Genomic DNA, 21970 nt, shown 5'->3' with positions numbered 1-21970 from the left:
TCTGTAATGCCTTCAGGCCCTGATAATGAAATTAAATGAAATTACCAAAAATATAGTGTCAACGTTTCCGCTTGGAAACAACCGCAGTGGCAAAAACATTTGGTTAATGAAACAAACAGTTATTCCAGCATTTCAAATAAATGTTCTGTTTTCTGTGCACTCAAAAGGAAGAGAAACGGAAAAAGGAGTAACGTAGAACACCCACACGTATTAACATGCGAATAAAACATTGTCTAAACTCCACAAACACCTCAAATGCCTGTCTTCAATTTTCTGACAAATAACCATCCCTTGAGCGGCGTTTAATGTCGAAGCCATGGCGTCGGTTTTTAATAGGCCTGTTCTCTTTTTTGCTTCAATATCTAAAACGGTATCACCGAGTTATAAAATGCGATAGCACCACCCCAGGACTCACACTAAACAAAAATTTGCGAATATTTTTTTAAGTGGCATTTTTTGTTATTTTAAGAAAAAAGGTTTCGGTGGCCACATCGAAGCGTTTGCGCATGGGGAATTACGCGTACGTGCTGTCCTTCTTTCCTTATCACACATTCGGTGGTCGCGGAACGAGGTGCTCACAGGGTGTGCCGCACTTTTCATCCTGCCTCGCAAGAGAAAGGAGCTGGCTGAGGGAAAGATAGCTGTACAGGAGCGGCGACGTTGGGCGTACGACCGTGCTCAACGTTCCAAAGAAACACCTGAGAGAGAGAGAGCGGGGGCAGAGAGACCAACCTTTAACTGCGGGTAGAGAAGCAAGGCGGGCTCTTTCTGCTACGATGGAAGGTCGTGAGAAGAACGGAGAAGGCGACAAAGGATTTGTACATAGCTACTCGCTTTAGGGTTCGCCGCAATTTAATCGGAGGAAGATATCCTTCATTCAAGAAAAGCAAAGGTACCTAAATTCGACATAACGTGCAGTTGGCCACATCAGAAGCACGCACCCAGTAAAAATTATTTTAATATTTGCATTGTTTGTTTTTGTTTGCAAGCAAGTTTATGTAGTATAGTTTTCTCTGTGAAGCTTCTTGACTGCAAGATAGTATTCTCATACCAAGGCTGTCTTTTTTTATCAAAAGTGGCTAACGATAAAAAAATCAGGACTTTTCGCTAATGGACCACAACCTGGATAAAAAATAATGTTTTTTTCTTTTCTTCTTCTCCGGCGTGTTGCTCGTTTCCGAGAATTATCTGTCACCGTAACGCGCAGCTACCATCGTATAGACTTTCAACGATATCCCGATAAGCGACGCCCGCATTGTCGTCCGCCAACAGACAAGACCGTGAGACGGCTAGAGATAACCGACTGCGGCTACGCACTCCACACTGTTCTCTATACTTGATTTAGAAAGAAACGCTCACAAAAGCTAGCAGAATATGATCCCACTAATGTTAATAATTTGCACCGTTGGTGTAGTCAACGTAAGCGGTTCTTCAGACTTACCGCCTCAAGTGCCACAAGCACAACTCGAAGATAAGAGCACCGATTTGAATGGTGAGAAACTTTTTTTTACTCATTTTATCACAGTTTATGTGTGCCGGCCATCCAGTCCGTGATTTGTGGGATAATTACAACTTAAAAAGGACAACTGCGTCTCTCCTTACTGGCAGAACACAGTTGTAATCAAGCGGTACGATCTATGCAGGACATCCAGCGAACGAGAGGATTAAAAAAAACACATCTTGTTCCAGGAAAATGAGCGGACAAATTATAATTCGCATTGCTCTGACGGAAATGACTTTTTCGAGCTCCCCCCCCCCCCCCCCCCCCCCGCTCCCCCCACACACACACCATCCGTCATCTTTATATTCTCACACTTTCCTAGATCACATCAATTCCCCTGTCTCTGCATTCAGAGATAGAAACTAAGCGACTTTTTTATTATTATTCTTAGAGTGCAGGGCCATCTGGGGAAAAAATGGGAATACTCGGGTGGGATGTGCCACAGGAACCTTGTGGGTAGTGATAGGCAGATAGGTCATCGCAGTGACAGGCGATTCACAACAGCTCTTTTAATGACTGCAAACAGTACCAGAGTTCTGCCGACTATTGCTCGTATCTCGCACTCAGCACAGAGGGTTATAATGTAAGGGTTATCGAGGGAGAAATAAATCACTGTTTTAGGGGTTTTTCCTTATTCACGAAAACATAACACAAACAATCGAAATCCAAGTCGCCGCCAGAACTAGGCACTAGCGGTTGGAACAAGGATATCAATGGGGAATTATATATTTCTCAAGTAATGACAAAATTTTTAAAGATATTGTGTGACAAGTATGTAGCGACCCCTCTAGTCCACCCGTCTGTGGCCGCCAGGCTCGGCGGGCAACATTGGTCACCTCGCCAATAAACACCGTGGAGCGCACGCCGCCCCGGTCAGTCATCGTCCACCCTCGCAACCAGGCTGCGAGTCGTTTCCTCTCGGCGGGTGCTTCGGCCCCCTTCGTCCACGTTCTCAAAGAATCCTGACATATTAATGTTAAAAAAAGTTTTAATTTTGCCGCTTCCGGCAGAAAACACTATTCGGTTTCACGTATTGAGGTTTGTGTTTGCCTCCAATTTTCTGATGAGAACTTCCCAGAATGAAAGAGACTCCCTGATTTCGAATAATGCACACGAAAACAACTACTTTGTTCCGGCTTCACCTGGGTTGAAGGATATAACTCTCTTGACGCGGTAGCATTAGAACGCTCGTTTTGATGAAAACACTTCTGTTTCTTTTGTTTGACAGTTGTCGCGTGCGACGCTCCCATTGTTCCGAAGCGCTGACGTAAGCACGCGTCAACATCTCCCTCTCACCCCAACACTGACAAACTGACAGACACCTCCAGGTCTTCATCAAAACGAGCCCTTTCGTCTTCGCCAAAGTAATGCGCACAGCTGGAGAGGAGTCATAAGGGAGGCGCCGCGCAACACTTCCTAGATGACAAAGCCGTAGTGCTGAACGAAATGGCTTAATCAGAGAGGGCTAACGCTGGACACAGATTGGAAATAAGTGCTGTGACAGCGCTCGGCTTCAAGTCAAGTTTGAGCCTAACGTTGACGCAATCGTCGGGTCTAATTTGTGCCAACGTTGGCCTCCTCTGATGATGCCATCTCAATTAGCACTACGGCTTTGTTTTCTAAGAGGTGTTGCGCCGCGGCGCGGTAGAAGGCGGGCGAGCTCAGAGGCCGATCTGCTGTCGTCGGTTTTTCTTTGCTCTGAGTTCCCGTAGTAGCGGTGTGTGGGCTGTGATGTGTGCGCGTAGTTAAAGCGATGGATGCGGTTCATTCGACGAGTAATATGGATGCGGTTCCTTCCACTAGTGATATGGGTGTGGTTCTTTCCGCGAGTAATATGGATGACTGTATTCAAGGGCGTCGACCTACCCTGACAGGCGGAGTACAAAAAAGCGTGAAAAAAATTACAGAAAGGTCTATTCATGGGTTCTTGGGGAATACGCAAGCATACTCCTTGAAAAACGCCTCAGACGCCTTTTTTGCAAAATGATTGCACTGACCCCGTAACGAGGCCAAAAGGAGGCAGCAAAAAATAGAGGAAGCAAGAGAGAAAGCCGAAAGAAAAAAGTGAAGGGGTCAGCATTAGCCTTCCCCAAAAGAGGGCAGGTGTGGCGTATCCAAGAGTCATGCTAACACATTCCCTAAGAATCCATGAAAATTTCCTCCAGTATTTTTTGTATTTAATTTTATTAGTGATCTTACACGACGATTGATTAAACTATGAAAAACGCAAAACTTAGAATAAAAGAGTTACTAATAAAATTTGCGCTTTGTTGTTTTTCATTGTGTGCAAATATATTAAGGGTGCAGGCGAGCTGGTGAATATTAATCATGTTGAATTAACCTGAGAATGGGGACGAAAATAAACATTAATACATATAAGGAGCAAAAATAGAGAGGACGACGTCGGTGAGACGTCGTACTGTCTATTTTCTATGCCCTCTACGTATTGATCTTTCGCTTCTTCACCAGTCTCAGGTTCTTTCAACTTAGTTTTCATTGTGTGTATTATTTTGTGTGTCTTTTTCCAGAGGAAGATCGATGTTTAACCGACTTCAAGGATGAGGCTGAAATATTTGAAGGAAAACTCGAATGTCAAAAGGACAGTGAAAATGGCTATAAACTTGCTTGCGTGGGACAATATAGGGAGTATATGAGCTACAAAAAAGGAGATCTAACAATAGAGATATGTGAACGTAAGTACAATATGAACACATCTCACTCCTTACTGTACTCTCATTGTTTTCAATATGTATAAACTATATGCGGTATTGTGAATTCATTGAAGATCAACGTGATTTTAGCGAGTGTATGATTTGCAATGTTTGTAACGGCCACAACGAGAATGAAGATACTCTATTACACGTCTTATTTGTTGTTAAGAGAGATGCAGACTTTTCCAACACAAGGAAACGGTATTGGGACATCCAGCAAATGTTGATGACGTACCATAAAGCAAAATATCACAACATGATATAGCGCGCTGGCCTTCTGTGTGAATTTGCCATTAAAAGCCTCATTTTCGATCTAAACCAGTGCCTTCTTTTTTACTTAAATTTGAAAAGTATATTAGTCTCACATTAAATCTAGAAGTTTTCAGCTTTTTTATAACCAAATTTTTTATTGGAGGAGTGTAGTAGCGGCGCTTTCATTATGCCATCCCTCCACCAATCGGATAGGTAATTTGTCACGATTTTTTAGAAAAGGATTTTTGAACGAATTATTTTTCACGCAGTACATGGCATGTTCCATCAGAAGAATATTCTAATAATTGTTCACATCTTTATCAGTCACTCTAAAGCATACACGCAACCAAATTCAACATATATTTTATCTTCACCGCACATCACCGCTTCTAGCAATGAGCGTTCCTTGAATTAGATTTTTTAATTTACAGACGGCAATAATGAGGTATTTCTACTCTCATGTGGCCAGAATTTTAAATGACAAGTTCAGAACCTGTAAACTCAAAATATAACATTATCATCATGATAACGATTCAGTTAGGTCCAATTTACGCGCCTGTAAATTTATGTTAAAACCGCCGCAGCTGATTTAGCATTAACATTCACGTGATCTAGCGAAGAAAAAAAACGGTCATGGTGATGTTGCAGTGGGTATTTATTTAAACAACTACCTGATAAATTGACCTACAAGAAATCTTAGCAGGCTCAATATCACGTCGCACTGGTATTGGTTCTTCAGGAAGTATATGGCGTAAGCGTGTCAGGAAAATAATTTGCTGCATTTTTCTTTGCGTCTTTTAATAAATCTATTCTTCCCATATTTTTAAGTTCCCCACGTTCTCCTAGGTGACTAGACCAACCATTGTTTTCTCTTTGATAAGCAATTATTGAAAAAAGTGGGAGATTTTTTCTTGGAAACTTTGGTTATTTCTTGTGCGCCTGCGTTCTAACAAACCACTCGAAGCATCATGTTTTGTGTTCTATTGTGCGAGCGAAATAAAATAAAAATACTAAAATATTTTACCTAAAATTAGGAATGTGAAACGTCATGTCCAGTTTCAGGTGTTAGACTTGATGTTTTATTTTAAACCTCCTTTCAACCTCGCCAGGAGCTACGGACTCTTGTGCGCACATCTAAATATCGTTACTTTAAAGCCACGATGCACAACTTTTTCATAGAAAATCCAAAAAAATGTTCTTGGTTCATGTGACAAAAGAAAAGTATGATGATTAAGGAGCTTATTAATACCGGGGAGACATTTGCCGATGAAGTGAGCATAGCAAGTGAGCTTAATTATTTTTTTTCTCTTCTGTCTTCACGGTTGATAACTGTATGCTGCCTTCATTTAAACATGTCAGTTCTGGAATCAGTGACTTGCTGGTTTCTACAAAAGGTATCTTTAACAGTCTTTTGCAATTAGACACTAGAAATTCGAGTGGCCCGGATAGAATTCCTAACGCTTTCGGTACTCGGGCCGTTGCTATTTTTGGTTTTTATCAATGACCTGCGAGCTGATAAGCACTCGATGCAATGCCAGTTTTTTGGGGTTTTTTTCCTGATTGTGTATCGTTTTCAAATATATCTTGTGTATCTAATCAAAAAAGCGCTTCGAGGAGAGTATTCAAATGGTGGTTTCATTTTGGTGTGAAAAATGGCAAATGTATCTGAATGTCAACAAATGTGTGCAGATGTCACTTACACTGAAGAAGGTGTCTATCTTTTTTTTTCTTATTTCATCCATTCAAATGCCCTAGAAGTAGTTAATGAATACAAGTATGTGGAAGTAACTATCACGTCCAACTTAAGCTGGGCTAGTCATATTGAGCAGACTGTCACAAATGCGTCAAGTAAATTGCGGTCGCTACGTAAGAAAATGTGTCACTGTATTCCTGCGCTGACGGTCTATAAATCGCTGATTCGTCCTTTGCTAAAATATGCTGATGTTTTATGGGACCCGCACTCGCAATCGCTCATTGACAATTGGAAGGCCTTCAAAAAATCGCTTAGGTTTATTCACAACTCATACGGCAAAGATTCACACATGTCACCGTTGTAGACCGCCTCCGGAGTGTCTATATTTTCATGTCGGAGTAAAGTAAAGCATTTGAAAATTTTCGCATAATATAATTCATAATAAAGCTGGTTTAAAATTTTCTGATTATGTTCAGTATAACGCGAGTCATGATACAAGGCAGGAGCACGAAAATTTGCTCTCTGAGTTGCGCTGTAGAAAAGTTGTTTTTAAATACTGCTTTTCTCCTCGTTCTGTTTGTGAGTGGAATGAGCTGCCACCAAGTGTGATGGCGATTGCTTCTACCGCTTTATTTGCGAGTGCAGTTGGTGAATTGTTTACTGTCACCGATGACTAAGCTACATGTTAATTGTTGTTTGTTCATTCGACCCATTGGTGGTTTCTGATGTGGTCTATCATGCATTGGCCCTCCAAAATCGGCCGGCAGTATTCTCAAATAAATAAATAAACTTAATTCAAAGGCCACTAGCGCTGAAACACATTCGGTTTCGCCCCCTTATGGCTTCCGCTTGTTGCGCGACGATTAGAATTCGCCTCACAGTCACGTCATGAGTTGCAAAAATATTGACATATTGACCATTTATCCTCAGTTACAAACTACAGCTCGATGGTGTGTGTAAAAATAACAATGCAAGCTTGGAGTGATTGTATTTTTAACATTTTACTTGCGAGATATACGAAAAGTGCTTAAAACATACATTTTATATTAATGTTTGACAAGATCGATTAAAAAAAGAAAGCTGAAATAAAAAAAAATTGTGGTAACATTGCAAGTTATAGATCTGCTGCCCGTGAGCAACACCAGGTGAAAGTCAGAAGGAGGCTTCCTTGCGTAACCTCTACGGATCACTATGAAATGTCAATATTATCTGCACACACGATAGCCTCAAGTAAAACAATCACCTACCGCAGTATATTAGTGGCAAAAGAAAAACACTCATTCGTATTTTTCGCCCCAAAAACCTGGGTAAAACGTCCTCTTTGTCGTCGCGTATTTGCGCTACAAATTGCTTCTTTTTTTTTTTCTCCTCGTTGTCTTATTTTTTCACTAGATGGCCCCGTAGTTTCGAGCTTGAAGACTATTGTCAGATCAATCGGTAAAAAAAAAATTAAAAAACAGGTGATGGAACCTGTTACTGTTAAACAAAAGGAAAATTATTATGCGGTTTTTTGCCAGTTGGCAATAGTCGGTAACAAAGGGACGATGTTGGTCACCACTCGTCAACAAACTGTGGTGACGTTGGTCAACAGTTTTCAACCAACATCGTCACGTTTAAGAAACTGAAAGTAGGCTAATTTCCATCGAAAAAAGAAAAAAAAAATGGAAGCCGTTTACAACTCCCTGTAATGCCGAATTAGAGCGCAGCTCTTGAGGAGGAGTAGGGAAGGGTACAGAGGGGGGGGGGGGGGGGGGTCATGCGACCTCAGGGGGGTCACGTGACCTCGGGGGTGGGGTAGGGGGTCACGTGACGCCCCAGAGACATTTTTCCAAGCGGGAAAATTTTTTCGCTAAATTTAGCGGGGAAATTTTTTCGCTAGATTAAGCAGTTAAACTTTTCCGCTAGATCTGGCGGGGAAATGTTTCCGCTAGATTTAGCGGGGAAATTTTTCTGCTAAATTAGCGGTGAAATTTACCCATAATGCACCGCGCATTTACGTTGACGGCGACGCCGACGCCTCTCGAGCCGGAAACGGGCGCCTAAGAACTGCACTCTAAAACAATTAATCCAAACAACAACGTCAGAGTGAGTGTATGGCCAAACCCGAATTGCGACCGAAGCGACGCTTTTGGTCCCGCACCTCGCTAACGGTCACTGACTGCTGAAAGAAACGCAGGGCGTGGAGTCTTGCAAGAATATTATTATCGCTCAGCAGCCAGACTGCGGCTTTAGCCAATGACAGCGCCCAAGAACCAATCACGAAGCGTGAACATAGAAGGCCACGCCCTATGTTTTTTTTTTTTTTTTGTATTTCTTCTTAAGCTGTAAGGAACTGTATTAGCGTACGATCACCAACAAAACCCTCGGGTTCAAGGCATATTCACTGCACTTTGTAATCGGTTTAGCGGATGATAGCGTACGCGCAAAAAGGATAAAGAACGCTAGGCTGTCGACTGCTCTTTAAATTTAAGGAAAGGAAGTCTTGTACGCTGGCGAATAACGGTCCCACTTGCATTGCACAACGACATTCTGAGCTTCAACACTGCAGAGAGAGACTCCGTGTGTCGGTGGTTTTTCCCAGCACTGTGAAGGCCATGAATGAGGCGGGGCTGTTCGATTCGAACCGCGATTCGCCCGTTCCTAATATTTCAGACCCGCATTTGCCGAGCTCTTTCCAACGTTTGCGGAAACCTAGTAGCGCGAGCATGTTTATGATTGATGCAACGTTCAAAAATTGTACCCGACTTTGGGTTAGTTAGTCCTTTCGAACAATGCTGTTATATATTTCTTGTTATTGTTGTTTCTTTTTGTAAGCAATAACTGGTTATAGTCCGCGGCGACTTTTCTTGGCAATGCATTGGAAGGTAGAGACACGCGTTTCCTCTCCCATTTTGAGCGCTGAATAAAGCTGTGCGCCGTCTCCCCTCCCCTTCCCGGAAATGCCACAAAAAGTTGTCACCCAGTATAGCAGACAAACTATCGCATAAGCAAGTTCTAGCCTTTTGTAGTTCGCATTAAGCATATGATGTCATTGAGCTTAGTGCGTACGCGAATTATGCTGGCTGAACTTGCTAGCAGTCGGCAAAGAGTCAAGCTCCCTGCATTTGTTTTGTTAAAAAGAATACATTCATTAAGGACTTTATTTTCACATATTACGTCATACAAAGTGTTTCCCTGGCGCTTTCCTTAAATTTAGTACATTGTCTACTCGGCAAATTACGTTGCAATCAATTGATTTTTTTACACGGTTGTAATTAGTATGTTACACATCGTTTTATATCTATTTTGTCTTGATCATTTAGATGTATTCCTAATAAAACCCAATCAGTTCCATGTATACTTTTCATTTTATTTCTTGATAGGACGTTTTAAGGGCACGTCTTAAGTTTCGCTTTCTCGCTTGAAAGGCTTGATGTATCCGGTGTGTTCTCACGAGAAGTTGGATCGAGACAGTGGACTATTTTCTCCTGCCAGTTTAAGAGCTGCTGCCTCGGTCCATTCGCTTTCACTTTTGTCATATATAAACGTTTCCGGCGAGAGATGCGAAACCAATGAAATCCCAAGGAACCCCCTTTCCCCAATTCCTAAAAAAAAAAAAATAAGCTTCGCACTATTTGTTTCGGGTACTTTGCAGAGTAATGCTAGAAAGGTTCGAGCTATGGCATATAATCACATTGATGAGTAGTTTTTAAAAATGCTTCGTAATTCTGGAATAAAAATGCTTTTGACAAAAAGAACGTTAGGGAACAAACGACCCGGTGCTGGTTGAACGTCATTGGCTAACCCCCCCCCCCCCCTTCCCTTCCACACACACAGACTTGGATGAGAAAGGACGGACAAATAGAAAACCTGAAATACAGATGATTATTTTGTTTACAAACGATTTTCATTATATAGTTTTCAAGCTCCACAAAAATAGAAGTGAAAGAGAGAAAGACAAAGGGGAAAAGAAAATATAAAACATGTTTTCCACAATAAACAGAGAGACAGTGACCACCATTTGGAAACAAAACAACAAAGAAACTTTTGTATAAAAGGATTGAGAAGCAGTGACCTCCGCTGAACAGCACATTACAGAAACTTTTTTTTTTATGTAAATGATCACAAAGGCATTGACCAAATGTAAACCACGTCTCAGAGTTTGATCTAGAAGCACTCAAACGCGCCCAGTGTATTGCTGACGGTACAAACAATATAAAAAAGTAATCTAAAAGACAAAAATACAGAAAAACGAACTGTCCTTGAAAGAACTTTTAACCATGAAATTCCCAACAATACCTGCTAGGACGTGGATAAGTGTTACCGAACGCCGAGAGATAAAACTTCTTTTCAATTTTGTGTCTAAAGTGAGAGAGGGCTTATTTAAGAATGTCCATGCTTAATGATAGTTAAGATTCCTTTACCAACCTCTTCGATCGTCGTTTTCTGTTAGGACTATTGGGGCTGAGACCACAAAGGCACACAATTAATACACTCAATTAGATGTTTTGATAGTTCAGAATACAGATCCTTGTTTTCGACACAGCGTTTGTGTTCGGTGAGACGATCGTTCAGACAGCGCATGGTCCGTCCTATGTAGCATAAACATCAGTCAAACAGGATCTTCTATCCTGTTCCCGGCACAACTGTTTTTTTTGTTTTTTGTTTTTTCAGCGTTTCTTAGTGCAACCGGCTTTGGCGGAAGCAAATGAAGTCATTCGTCTCAATTTATAACCATTTGAAAGCACTGTCCTAACACCATACTTGTTTCGATTGAAGCAATATTATTAAAAAAAAAATCTGGCATAAAAACAGAAGAACCCCGCGCTTCGTTGGTTTAGGAATACCATGACATGTTTTCTTAACGAAGATGAGGACCAGCAAACATCTGTGCATCGTTTCCGTTTAGAAAAAGTGACAGGGCATTCTTAGGGCCTGGCCACACTAACGGCGACGGCGCGGCCGGTCTGTGCCGCTGGGCGGCACTGCCGTCCGTCGTCCCAGCGCCAGGGGCACATTGGCCTCCGTTTTGCGGGCGTCGCGTGACAGCACTGGCACTGGCGTCCTTAAGATTGCGTGAGTGCCTCGGCCGGATTTCCCGCGCTTTCGTCGTCTCCTCTTCGTAATTGTGTTTTTCCGTTTCTACTTAACTTTCGTATATATCGGCGTCGAAACCGCACTCGCTGTCTACATTGCAGGTGTCGATGATGATCTGGTTGTCAGCGTGGATGTTATCATCCTAACCTGCTCCAGGGGCGGATCCAGAACTCCGTTTGGGGGGGGGGGGGGGGGGGGGGGGTAGGGGGGAACATTTGTAAGGATGCTTTTCTCCCATTTTTTCGTGAGCACCGGGGGGTCCACCCATGTCATATTGCCCTCCAAGAAAGGGGGAGGGTGGGGGGGTCTGCTTGGTTTGGGGGGGGGGGGCCACCCCCGTCGCCCCCCCCCCCCCCCCCCCTTGGATCCACCACTGGCCTGCTCGTTGATCTTGCGACATCGCCGCGCTCTGAAGGGAGGGAGGCGCAGGTTCCGGGTCCGGCCGAGTTGGTACTACCGAAACACCCAGGGACGGGCCAGGGCTTTGCTGCCTCGGCTGCGCGCCAAAGATGAAGGCTACTTTCGAGAGTGTCATCAAATAAATGCGACATTCGTCACAACGCCGGCGACATGCAACGAGTGCCATTGAGAAACTCGCCTGTAATACCGGATTAACCTCCGATAATTTCTCAACGGTTGCTCCTAGCGTCCTTATCTAGGTAGTCTAGCTCCGCCCTGTCATACAGAAAGGAGAAACGTCGCGCAGTGTCAAGGAAATTCTATGCTAAAAAAAAAACACTGGGAGAAATATGGATGGCAGACGAAATTAAATTACGCTAGCTTCCTTTGCAACGTAAAACAAAAAAAGACGCGCGGAGAAAAGGCTTGCGCGTTGCCAGGGCATCGCAACGTCACTATCTACACCACCTCCCATCGAATCCTTTCTTCTGCGGCAAGAAACGGCACGTCCTCAACCGCGCACGGCTGGTTGCCTGGACATCGCCGACCGGTGAGCCGCTGAGGGCCAAAACTGGTTTAGGCCACCAGCTCGCGGCGGCCTGAGGCGGGAGGCAGGCCTCCGCGACGCTAGTGTGGTCGGGCCTTTAAACCCACGAACACCGTCGTTTTTACGTTTTTTATCGAATTTATCATAATCTTGGATTCACTCGCAAGAGGTATGGTGTTATAACAGTGTTCAGAAATTGTTACAAACTGAGTTGAATGACTCCTTTTGCTTCCGCCAGAGCCGGCTGCACTAATAAACGTAGAAAGAAAAAAAGTCAGTTGCGAGTGAGGACTAATATAAACGATGCCGTTCGATTTTGGTTTATGCTACATAGGAGAGACCAACCGCTATCTCAACCATCGTCTCACCGAACACAAACGCTTTGTCAAAAACAAAGGTCCCTACTCTGAAGTATTGACATATAATTGAGTGTAATAATTGTCTGCCTTTGTGGCACTATACCTCAATAGTCCTTACAAAAAAAAAAAGATGACCACCAACGTTTGGTAAAATAATCTATAGCAATAATGAACCATGGGAATGATGTATATAAGCTCTCTCTCACTTCAGACACAAAACTGAGAAGATCCCATCAAATTTGTTCCCTCGGCGTTTGGTAAAACTTCTTACTACATTCTAGCAGGTATTGTTGGAATTTTTTGGGTTAAAAAAAATTCAAGGTCAGTTCCTACATTGATTTATGGTCTTTTAGATTACACCTTCTTATCGTGTTCATGCTGTCACTTTCCATCACTTAGGATGATCACAGTTCCCATAATATATACAAAATTGGCTCTTGATTCCAGCAGATCATAATACCGTGTCTCTATAGCTTATAAACAAGAACTAATACATGTACCCCGACGAGACAAACAGTGATAGGAATTCTGGAGCACAACGACAACGAACCACGTGCAAGCACGCGTCGTACCGCGTCCCACGCGGTGTCGTGTGCTTCGAGAATACCCTCTATTGGATATATTTTGTTTCAGTGCATTAATAATACAGATAGAAAACGCCTGAAAGACGGTGGAGTGGCGGAGGATGTAGCATACCCGACCGGATATTGGCAGTCCCCGTAGCTCAAATTCCGGCTCCATTAAAGATTTTGTCTTGCGGCGACTTCGTAGACTGTTTCATTCGATCAAGTATGGTTCATCCATCTGCATATTGTTGAATATACACTAAAAAGTCTCAATCGAATTTATTTTGTTTTAATTTTGTTTAAGTTGCTTTACTGTAAATGATCGTAAAATTTTTCATAAACTTCACTTCTAAAATTTTACTTTTTTTATGCAAAGGGTATTTATAAGTCGCCATCTTTTTCTAGAATTTTACTACTAGATCGTAGAAAGACGAAAGTTACTTTAAAAGAACAATTTTGAAAAGTCGAAATTCTTATTTTAATACCACAAGCTCAAACATATTTGCCTTTCTATTTTGCAGTGAAAGAATGTCAAGAATATTGCACAGAAGAGGGAGAAGAGTGTCTAGAAAACGAATGCGTCTGCAAAAAGTCGCACTTCGTTAGTGAAGGCAGCAAATGCATTCGTAAGGAATAATTCTATATTTCATCCAAGTCGAAATAAGTGTTAATCATCAGCCGTGAGTTTGCTCCAACAAATCGAATGCTTTTTTTATGTATACACTTCGCTACACTTTCAGCGCGAACACGACTTTTTTGGTTTTATGCGATTTACTTCAGAAGTGTACTAGAAAGCATCAAAATTTAACACTTATCATTTACCGTAGTTTTGATTACAGTCTTTCAATACTAAAAGAAAAAAAAGAAAAAACCGACTAAGGTTTGTTCGTGATCATATTGTCGTGGTCGCTACGTTGTAATTTCTCTTGAATTGGTTTACTTAATGAAGTGATCTTATATGTAATTGTAGAGTCTCTGCCAAGCTAGGAAATAAATTTCTGTGAAAATGTATCGGTCTTTAAGGGCGCTATTTTACCTTAGCAATATTGGAAAAATGCAATAGCTCCTTCACATTTGAGTTAAAAATATATTGTGAAGTTTTACCGATATAAGGTATAAATGTGAATGTGGTGTTCTAATTGGCGCAAAGTTGTACGTTGAAAACTAACCGACATTTTTAATTATATGAAATGTTTACACACAATCGTATATCACACCGGTATCTATCTTGTCGGAAGCTGCTTTTGATTACAAAGTTCAGAATAAGGTGAGGACATAATGATTGACAGTATACCTATTGCACTTTGGGCTCATCACTTTCGGATGCGTGAAAGTCGAGGAAGTAGAGCTTTACGTAAATTAACATCTATAAAAATTATACGTCTGAAATGTTTTTCAGCCTACTGCATAAAAAAAGATCCCTGCCAAAACGGCGGCAAGTGCACGCTAAGCGAAAAAACTCCTTTTCATTGCAGGTAGGTCTAACTTATTGCAATCTTGCTTCCTCCATGTCTTTGCGATAATTATTTTAAATTGCCTGGTGTTTGTTTTGATACATTGCTTAGAGTCTGCGGTGAAAGTTTTATATATCGTGTGAATATCATAAGAACGTCGTCTGAGCTATTTAACTAAATCATTCTGAACGAATGCTTTACATGTGCGAGTATCCTGCATAGAATTGCTATTCTTGCTGGCAAGACAAATGGGCTCAGTGTTTTTTTTTCTTTTTTTTTTTGTTAATTACATGTGTAGTGTATAATCATTTATTTACACATAAACGAGTGATTTTGAGGTCCGTGAGACATGTTTTCAAATACCCGGTTTACGTTATTTTCGAGTTCAGTTTTCCCCTGTTCTTTGTAGGATCGTGCAAAATTGTTTCTTGATGAGTTTCATTTCTTTTTGAGGTGCAAACCCGGATTTAAAGGACCTTTATGTGAACTTGAAGATGTCATAATGGCGAGTAAGTAATTTCGTATGTTTATTCGACATAATTTTATATTACCAATTATGTTTTTTTTTTATTTTGTGAGTGTTTTAAAACACGCATGTCACACAAAAGTTTAAATGAAATTTGCACTCAAAACATTACGCTCTTTAAACCCAGAACTCACACAAGGCACTCTCTATAAGGTTATCATCCTAAAATGCATTCCTTCTGAGAAAACTGTATTCTTAAGACATTATAATTCTTACAGCTTATCAAGTCATGCAAAGGTCATTCGAGCTTTAAAATAACGAAGTTAACCATCGCGTTCAACAGTAGCACCTCTGAGCATTCGGATGTTGTTTTAAATACAGATGTGTAAGAATCGTTTGCTCAGTTCAAGCTTATTTGAAACGAGTATCATTAGAGGCTAGTCGGGTGCAAAATGGTTACTGACCAAATGCACAGTAAACAGAAGAAAATAGAGTAAAACATTACGTTCTATGAACGATTTTATTACCTACTTAGTTTTTTTTTTTACTTTTAGTCAACTTGTTGAACAAAGCGCCCAACAAACAGGAGGTAAACAATTCGGGTGTAATGTTAACCCACGAGAAGCGTTGTGAGCAAGGTTGTAACCGACAGCGGCAATCTTACGCACAAAGGCGTGGGTAACAGTGCTAATCCGCTCCTCTTATAAGCATAATAAAAAAAACTCAGCGTGGTATATATTTGTCCACTACCTTCTTTAGGCCAAATCTATAGGCTGTGAGGTTCCGTTTGTTCAATAATCATGGATATCCAAGTAAACATCACTGTTCTAGTAAACCGAATCCACGAGACGCTCTAGACGGTTCGTAGCTTCTACTGTCGTATTAAAATAAAAAAAAGAAGTGAGGAATATGAAGGAAATTATTGCGTCAAGTATTGTTAAAAATGAAGCTTAGGTGAGTTTGTGATTCATAATGGAAGTTCTGAGTGTCTCCGTTTTTGTCTTTCTTTTTATTGCGCGGTCGGTGCTATTTAGAAACAGACAGTTTAAGAACAGTAAACTATGAAAAAAGTAATTTACAATCTGCAATACAAATGAACCTACGACCGATAACTCGTTAGTACAATGGACACGTGTGGTGCAAAACAAAATTTTTGGAGCGATCGCTACCGTTCGTTTACCACCGCCACAAACGCTCTACTCTATAATAGTAACAAAATAAGGACGCGAGCAGACCACGGAAAATTGTTAGGACTAAGTACAAAAAAGGCTCAGGTACACTTAATCACTTCTCATGAGTTGGGGGTGCGAAAGCATGCGCGCCGCTTCTTTCACTCCCTTCTTTCGTCTGCGCTGCGTAATGGACCTTTTCCGAGAACCGTTCTGTGCACGCGCGAGCGCCCGATGCCAAGCGGTGGAAGTCGGAACGAAAAATCGAAGAAATTCGGAAGGAGGCTCTATATCAGCGAATAGAACACGTAACTGGAGCTTATATGTAATTGTGTTACACAAAAAAAGATCGTCGACGGAAAGGAAAACACGACGTTTGGGTGGACGCCACGGATGCCCCTCTTTAAAGTCGCGTTGGGCAGGCGCCGCTGCTGAGAGAGCGAAGAAACTGGTAGCGTAGTTCTCATTATCGATTGGTAGCGCAGGTAGGTCACTTCCTCGATTTTTAGTTCGTGCGGCCACCGCCTGGTGCCGTCGGTACGTGGAAAAGGTCCATTGCGTCGAAGGTCGAGTGTGCGCCCTGTCCTCGGCGCGCTGACCTTGGGCGTGGAGCGCTGGAGCCCCTGTCTCGCGGACACGCAGCGCAATGGAGTGGCGGTCGTTGAAACTGACGCGCAGCGGCCAATGGAAGCCTCGACGACCTGCGCCAGCCAATGAGACCGAAGCCGAAATCTATCAAATTTACTCCGCTTTTTTTTTTTTTTTTTTTTTTTGGGGGGGGGGGGGGGGTGGTCGGGGAAACTAGGTCCCGTTTCGCTAGGCTTTTCGCGTGGTTTCACAGCTGGGAGCTGGCTTCACTTTGGAGAAAGAACTTAAGGTGCCGTTGGGCGCGGCTTCAAAACTGATGACGTCGGCTCGCTCCTTGGGACAGTTAATGCTTTCGCATTAAAAAAGCTCCAAAAAAGGAATAAAAAAAGAAAATCGAAGGATATGCGTTCTCGCTCCTGCCGCGAGGAGTTGAGGTGCTCTAGTGCATGTCACATTTATTTACAAGGCACGACACGACATCAGTACTTCCCAGAAGCAAACTTGCGAAAAGACCTCTGAAGTGGTGTTTTGCTTCTGCTTCGTATATATAAAAGAAGCGGCAGCGATACAGACCCAGTGGGACCACCTCTATCCGCGCCTATTCCCCGCAATTTAGGGGCGGTCGAAATGCATGGGATCGTGGTCAACCTTGTACTCTAAATTCATCATATTAACTGTACAATAATATCCAAGTGGTTCGTTTTTATTTCGCTCCTAATGAATTGTTGTGGGAAAAAATTTTGTGAGATCATTGGATTCTTATTTTGAATAGTCCCAATTATTTTTTTAATATTTCAACATGATTGCTCAAAATAAATTTTTCTTGTTCACAACTTTCAGCTACCATAAGGAATACGGTGGTAGTGGGAGTCGTCTTCGGCATTTTAATTGTCCTCTGCTTGGCGGTCGCCATCGTTATCATTCAAAGGTGAGAACATTTTCGATCACAACTTGAATATCTTTTTAACTGAGCTTATCTGGTAATAATCCTTCAAACTGGCTTCTTATGAAAAAAATAGCACGCTATCAATCTAGTTCTAACCTGTAGAATGCTGTTCAGACAGCATTCTACTGGTGAAAAAGAAATGTTTTCCTGGAATTTGACGCATCTTAGATTCACTTTACAGCACAATTAGACGCTCAGAATTTCACTTATTCTAAACTTTTCTGTGCCTATTTCAAATACTAAATCCACAGGGTGTCAGCGAAGCAAAGCAAAGCAGAGTTTTACGCGACTGAAAGATAAATTACCTATGTATCCCACAAATCCCCAAGATCTGTTCAACTGTAGCGGCACCCGTTGGCTTAGGAATTGAAAGTTTCAGAATCTGACCTATTCAAAGTCTAAACTTGGAGCCCGATTTCGGAACTGTTCAATGAGAAAATAGCGGCCAATTAGCCCGCGGCTGCACAGATGGAGGGATGAATAGAGCTCTTTGCCAAAACAACGCCAATTTTCTCATTGAAGCTTCCCGAAGAGCGCTTCTAACTCCTCAATCAGATAGCTTTGAGTTATAAACATATGAACTTACCGCTAGAATTTTAACCTAATAGGCTCTAAGTTTTTTGGTAACGCGTAGTTTAGTTCTCGGCGGATGCATTTCTTTGCAATCTTTGCTTCGCACTTGATATCTTTATTTACAATAGCGCACAACGTCAGAAGCCCAACAACGCTATAATAGCATTGCGTTGGTGGTTAGCGTATAGTGTTCCCACGCAGTTTAATATCCTGAAATGAACATATTAGTTCGGATGTAAAACATATTGCGGACATATAAAAAAGCAAATTTAGAAACGTTCTGTTACTTTTTTACGGTATTGCTATGACCCTATACTCAATACACACACTTGTTATTTGAGATTTTGTTTAGCATTTATTATTTGCTTTGATGTTCCAGACTCGAAAAGAAGCTACCGCAGCGAAATACTGTGTTGGTAAACGCGGATTCAGCATGGCAAACTCGCTTATACGCGACAACAAACGGGCCGTGTCTGAAATTTTCTTATTTTATCTCGCGTTCACGTGCGTAACCATGCGCCCGAGTGGTTTACAGATGCATGTATTATCTTTCAGGCTAAAAAACAAAATTGCCATGCATGAGAATGCTAATGAGGTAAGTAAATCAAAAAAACAAATTCGCCCTTGTGATAGAAAATGAAGCGTAAAGTAATTATATGCGTTGCTGTGTGTCCGAGGGAGCATTCTCTGCAAATGGCATTTATAAAATTAACGTGCACGCATTGCTCAAAGAACTTTCAGCTATAAAAATATGCTCCTCGATATTAAGTTTAAACTGCATTGGCATTGGTCTTTTTTTAAGAGATTCGTGAAAGCTTAAGTTATTTTTAGTCCTTTTATACTTCAATTGAAAACAAAATCTTTAACTATTTGAGCATATATCAATTCGTTATTGAAATCTGACGCTTGAAATATACTTCCTGCATTATATTACATTTATAACACTGGCTTTTAGCACATCGCAAACAAGCAATATTCTATCTTCTATGTGCCATTAAATGTCTTTATTAATCCCCTATTATTCAGAAAGTAACTATCGCTTTACTTTTTTTCGTAGGTCTACGACAACCAGGCAGCAGATTTATAAAAATGAAAAGACGTTTTTCGTGCATCTCGTAAATTATTAACACAACGCTCACTCTATGAGGACAAGTTGTGACGAACTTAAAAGAACAAAAGTTTTTTTCGCACCTCATTTACAAATAGCTAAAATAATATAAGTGATATCAACATACTTGCAGTCACAAAGGGCAGCTTAAACGGGATGTGTTCGCGAACACCGGCAAAACTGTCCCTGCAAAAAAGCACGTAAAACAGAAAAACCATTTTGTGCCATTCTAGTCCCTGTTGGGGGGCGAATTTAGCGAAGTGCATAGCGTGTCAGATAACGAGGCCCTTAATTAAATTACTAATTTAACTTGTTAGTAAAGAAACACATGTAACTACAAATAGATACTTGCTGGCGGGATCAAAACCTACTAAGTCACTGAAGTTTAGAAACCTTTGAAGCACTCAAAAAGGGTGGTGGTGCGCCCATGTTTCAGCCTGAGCTACAGAGCAAGACTGGCAGAGCCAAAATGCGGATGATAAAAGCTGGGAAAACCATGCTCGTGCGTAGAATTCGGATGCAGTTTCAAGCCCCGGAAAACAAAGAACGGTCTCCAAATATTTGTAAAATTAAAAGTTTCAGGAAGTTTCAACAAAGATGTTTTAACTACTCCAGCAGTTCAGATGTTTAAGCAATATTACACTCAAACCGCCAGACAAGGAAATCATTAAAATCATGAGACATACAATTCCGTCTCGAACGGTGATGTGTGCCTCTTTTATGTAGGTTCTCGTCTTGGTGCCTACGTATAATACTTCTGCTTCAAAATGCTTTGACCTGGTACCCAACGAGACGAAGACAGCGAGAGACAAGGACTAAGCCCTTAGGCTCGGCGCAAGAATACACAGATGCCCGCTGTATCTTGAGGCTTTGATTTTTTCAATCCATAAACAAACATTATCAACATGGCATATACCTCTTGACAATGCAAGGAATAATACATGTCATCCAATATTTAGTTGTTTTTTTCCTGCATTACTTTTAGGGGGGGGGGGGGGGGGGGTCTAGAGGGGAATTAAATATGTGTACCTTCAACTGAGTTGGCCTTTGATAAGCAAATGCATTCACAACCTGTCTGGGACGAGTAAATTCTGAAAAGAACTCGTACTTCAGAAACTGCACTAATTATAAGTTTATTATCATGAGACCGTTTCGTGTTTGTATACAACTCTATTTTTTTTATTGACGCAATCAACGTAGTGAGCGGCCTTGCGGATATTGTGTTGAAAAAAAACCGTCAGCCTTTTTACTCTGGTGAAGAGGGAAGACCAGCGAAGCTGTACTATGGGGGGAATGAAGTATTTATAAAAGTAATGATTAAGGTGTGATTGGGTAATTGGTTATTTGAACGATTACAGAATTAGACATATAAACGATATGGGGTTGTTATTTATTTCGTAACTACAGTGACCATAGCCTTGTGATCGCTGAGGTACACTGCCATAGGGTGTACGCTTACGGCCGGCACGTTCTTTGTCAAGATGAGGTCCATAGACATGCGATGCCTGGTCGTGGACACCGTAAGTTCGTTCACACATGCAAGCCCGAAGCGCTTGAGCATAAACGAAGTTAACAATTTTTGCCTCCTGGCGTGCAATGTCAGCGCCAGACGCCAGACGTGTCGTCAGACTACGCCAGACTGCGCCAGACTACGCCAGACTACGTCAGACTACGCCAGACTACGTCAGACTACGCCAGACGTGTCGTCGTCGAGCATGACCCAGCCGAAGACGTCCATCATGAATGGATCGATGTCTCTATTGGGCGTCGAGGGTTGACGTACACGACGGCGACCAGCGGGCCATCGCGCACCTTGACGGGAAGGCTGGAAAGGTTGCCGCCCTTTATGAGTTATGACAGCAACCAGATTGGTCGTCTGGTTGCCGCCGTCGCTTATAGATTGCTAGAGCTGTCCAGAGTTTTATGTAGTTTTGTGTCGACATTTACGACATTTGTTTGGTACCGGGCACGAATCTGGGGAAACTAGCCCTAAACAGCTCCGCTGTGAAAGTTTTGTATTCGTTTATCTAATCAAACTATTTAGAACTGAACCTACCCAGGTAGCACGCTAGAGAAACGTCCAACTTGGCAAACTAAAGAACCTAACTTGGGCTCAGTTAGGTTTTGCCCCATGGCGCCTGTCAGTGACAAAGTGCGTTGCCTAACTATAGCCCTAACCTATGAAATGCCAAAGTTCGGATTTTTCTTGTCCGCCAGAAGAACGGCAAAGTGCCATACTCGAGCCATAACTGTCAAGGTAACGCCTAATTTGGGTACTCCGGGAATGCCAAAGGTTGCCTTTTTTCTGGTCCGCCACACGAATGTTAAAATGAATGCCATACTTGAGCCATAGCTACCAAAGTAACGCCTAATTTGGAGATCCCGGATATGCCAAAGCCTGGAATTTGTTCTCGTCCGCCACAGGAGTGCCAAAGTAAGTACAATACTTGAGCTATAACTGCCAAAGTAACGCCTAATTTGACGATTTCGGACATGTCGACGTTTAGCTTTTATCTGGTCCGCCACAGGAGGGGCGACGTAAGTGCCAGACTTAAGCCATAA

The 21970-nt window shown here is 41.9% G+C and overlaps 1 protein-coding gene across 3 annotated transcripts; it reads left to right on the top strand.

Moving 5' to 3' along the window:
- The first annotated feature begins 1217 nt into the window (after positions 1-1217).
- Positions 1218-20312, top strand: LOC8033959 (adhesive plaque matrix protein 2). 3 transcript variants are annotated; one of them, XM_029978040.4, is made up of 8 exons: positions 1218-1492; positions 4030-4194; positions 13626-13730; positions 14504-14579; positions 15012-15067; positions 17622-17709; positions 18856-18895; positions 19358-20004. In XM_029978040.4, exons 1-8 carry the CDS (start codon positions 1375-1377, stop codon positions 19385-19387), a joined length of 678 nt encoding a protein of 225 aa, XP_029833900.2. In that variant the 5' UTR covers positions 1218-1374; the 3' UTR covers positions 19388-20004. The 3 variants fall into 3 exon arrangements, with proteins under 3 accessions (XP_029833900.2, XP_029833898.2, XP_002407006.3); XM_029978038.2 differs by lacking the exon at positions 19358-20004 and adding an exon at positions 20135-20312 and having other exon boundaries at positions 1251-1492; XM_002406962.3 differs by lacking the exon at positions 19358-20004 and having other exon boundaries at positions 1251-1492; positions 18680-18879.
- Positions 20313-21970: the final 1658 nt, after the last annotated feature.

Source organism: Ixodes scapularis, unplaced genomic scaffold (assembly GCF_016920785.2).
Source record: "Ixodes scapularis isolate PalLabHiFi unplaced genomic scaffold, ASM1692078v2 PGA_scaffold0__279_contigs__length_252992795, whole genome shotgun sequence".
NCBI lineage: Eukaryota > Metazoa > Arthropoda > Arachnida > Ixodida > Ixodidae > Ixodes > Ixodes scapularis.
Note: the sequence above shows the minus strand (reverse complement) of the source record. Positions and strands in the feature narration are given on the sequence as shown.

Coding starts and splice junctions, on each gene's coding strand:
- LOC8033959 (XM_029978038.2), top strand. CDS start 1,375: ATGATCCCACTAATGTTAATAATTTGCACCGTTGGTGTAGTCAACGTA. Junction 1,493..4,029: donor TAAGAGCACCGATTTGAATG/GTGAGAAACTTT, acceptor GTCTTTTTCCAG/AGGAAGATCGATGTTTAACC. Junction 17,710..18,855: donor GCCATCGTTATCATTCAAAG/GTGAGAACATTT, acceptor ATTATCTTTCAG/GCTAAAAAACAAAATTGCCA.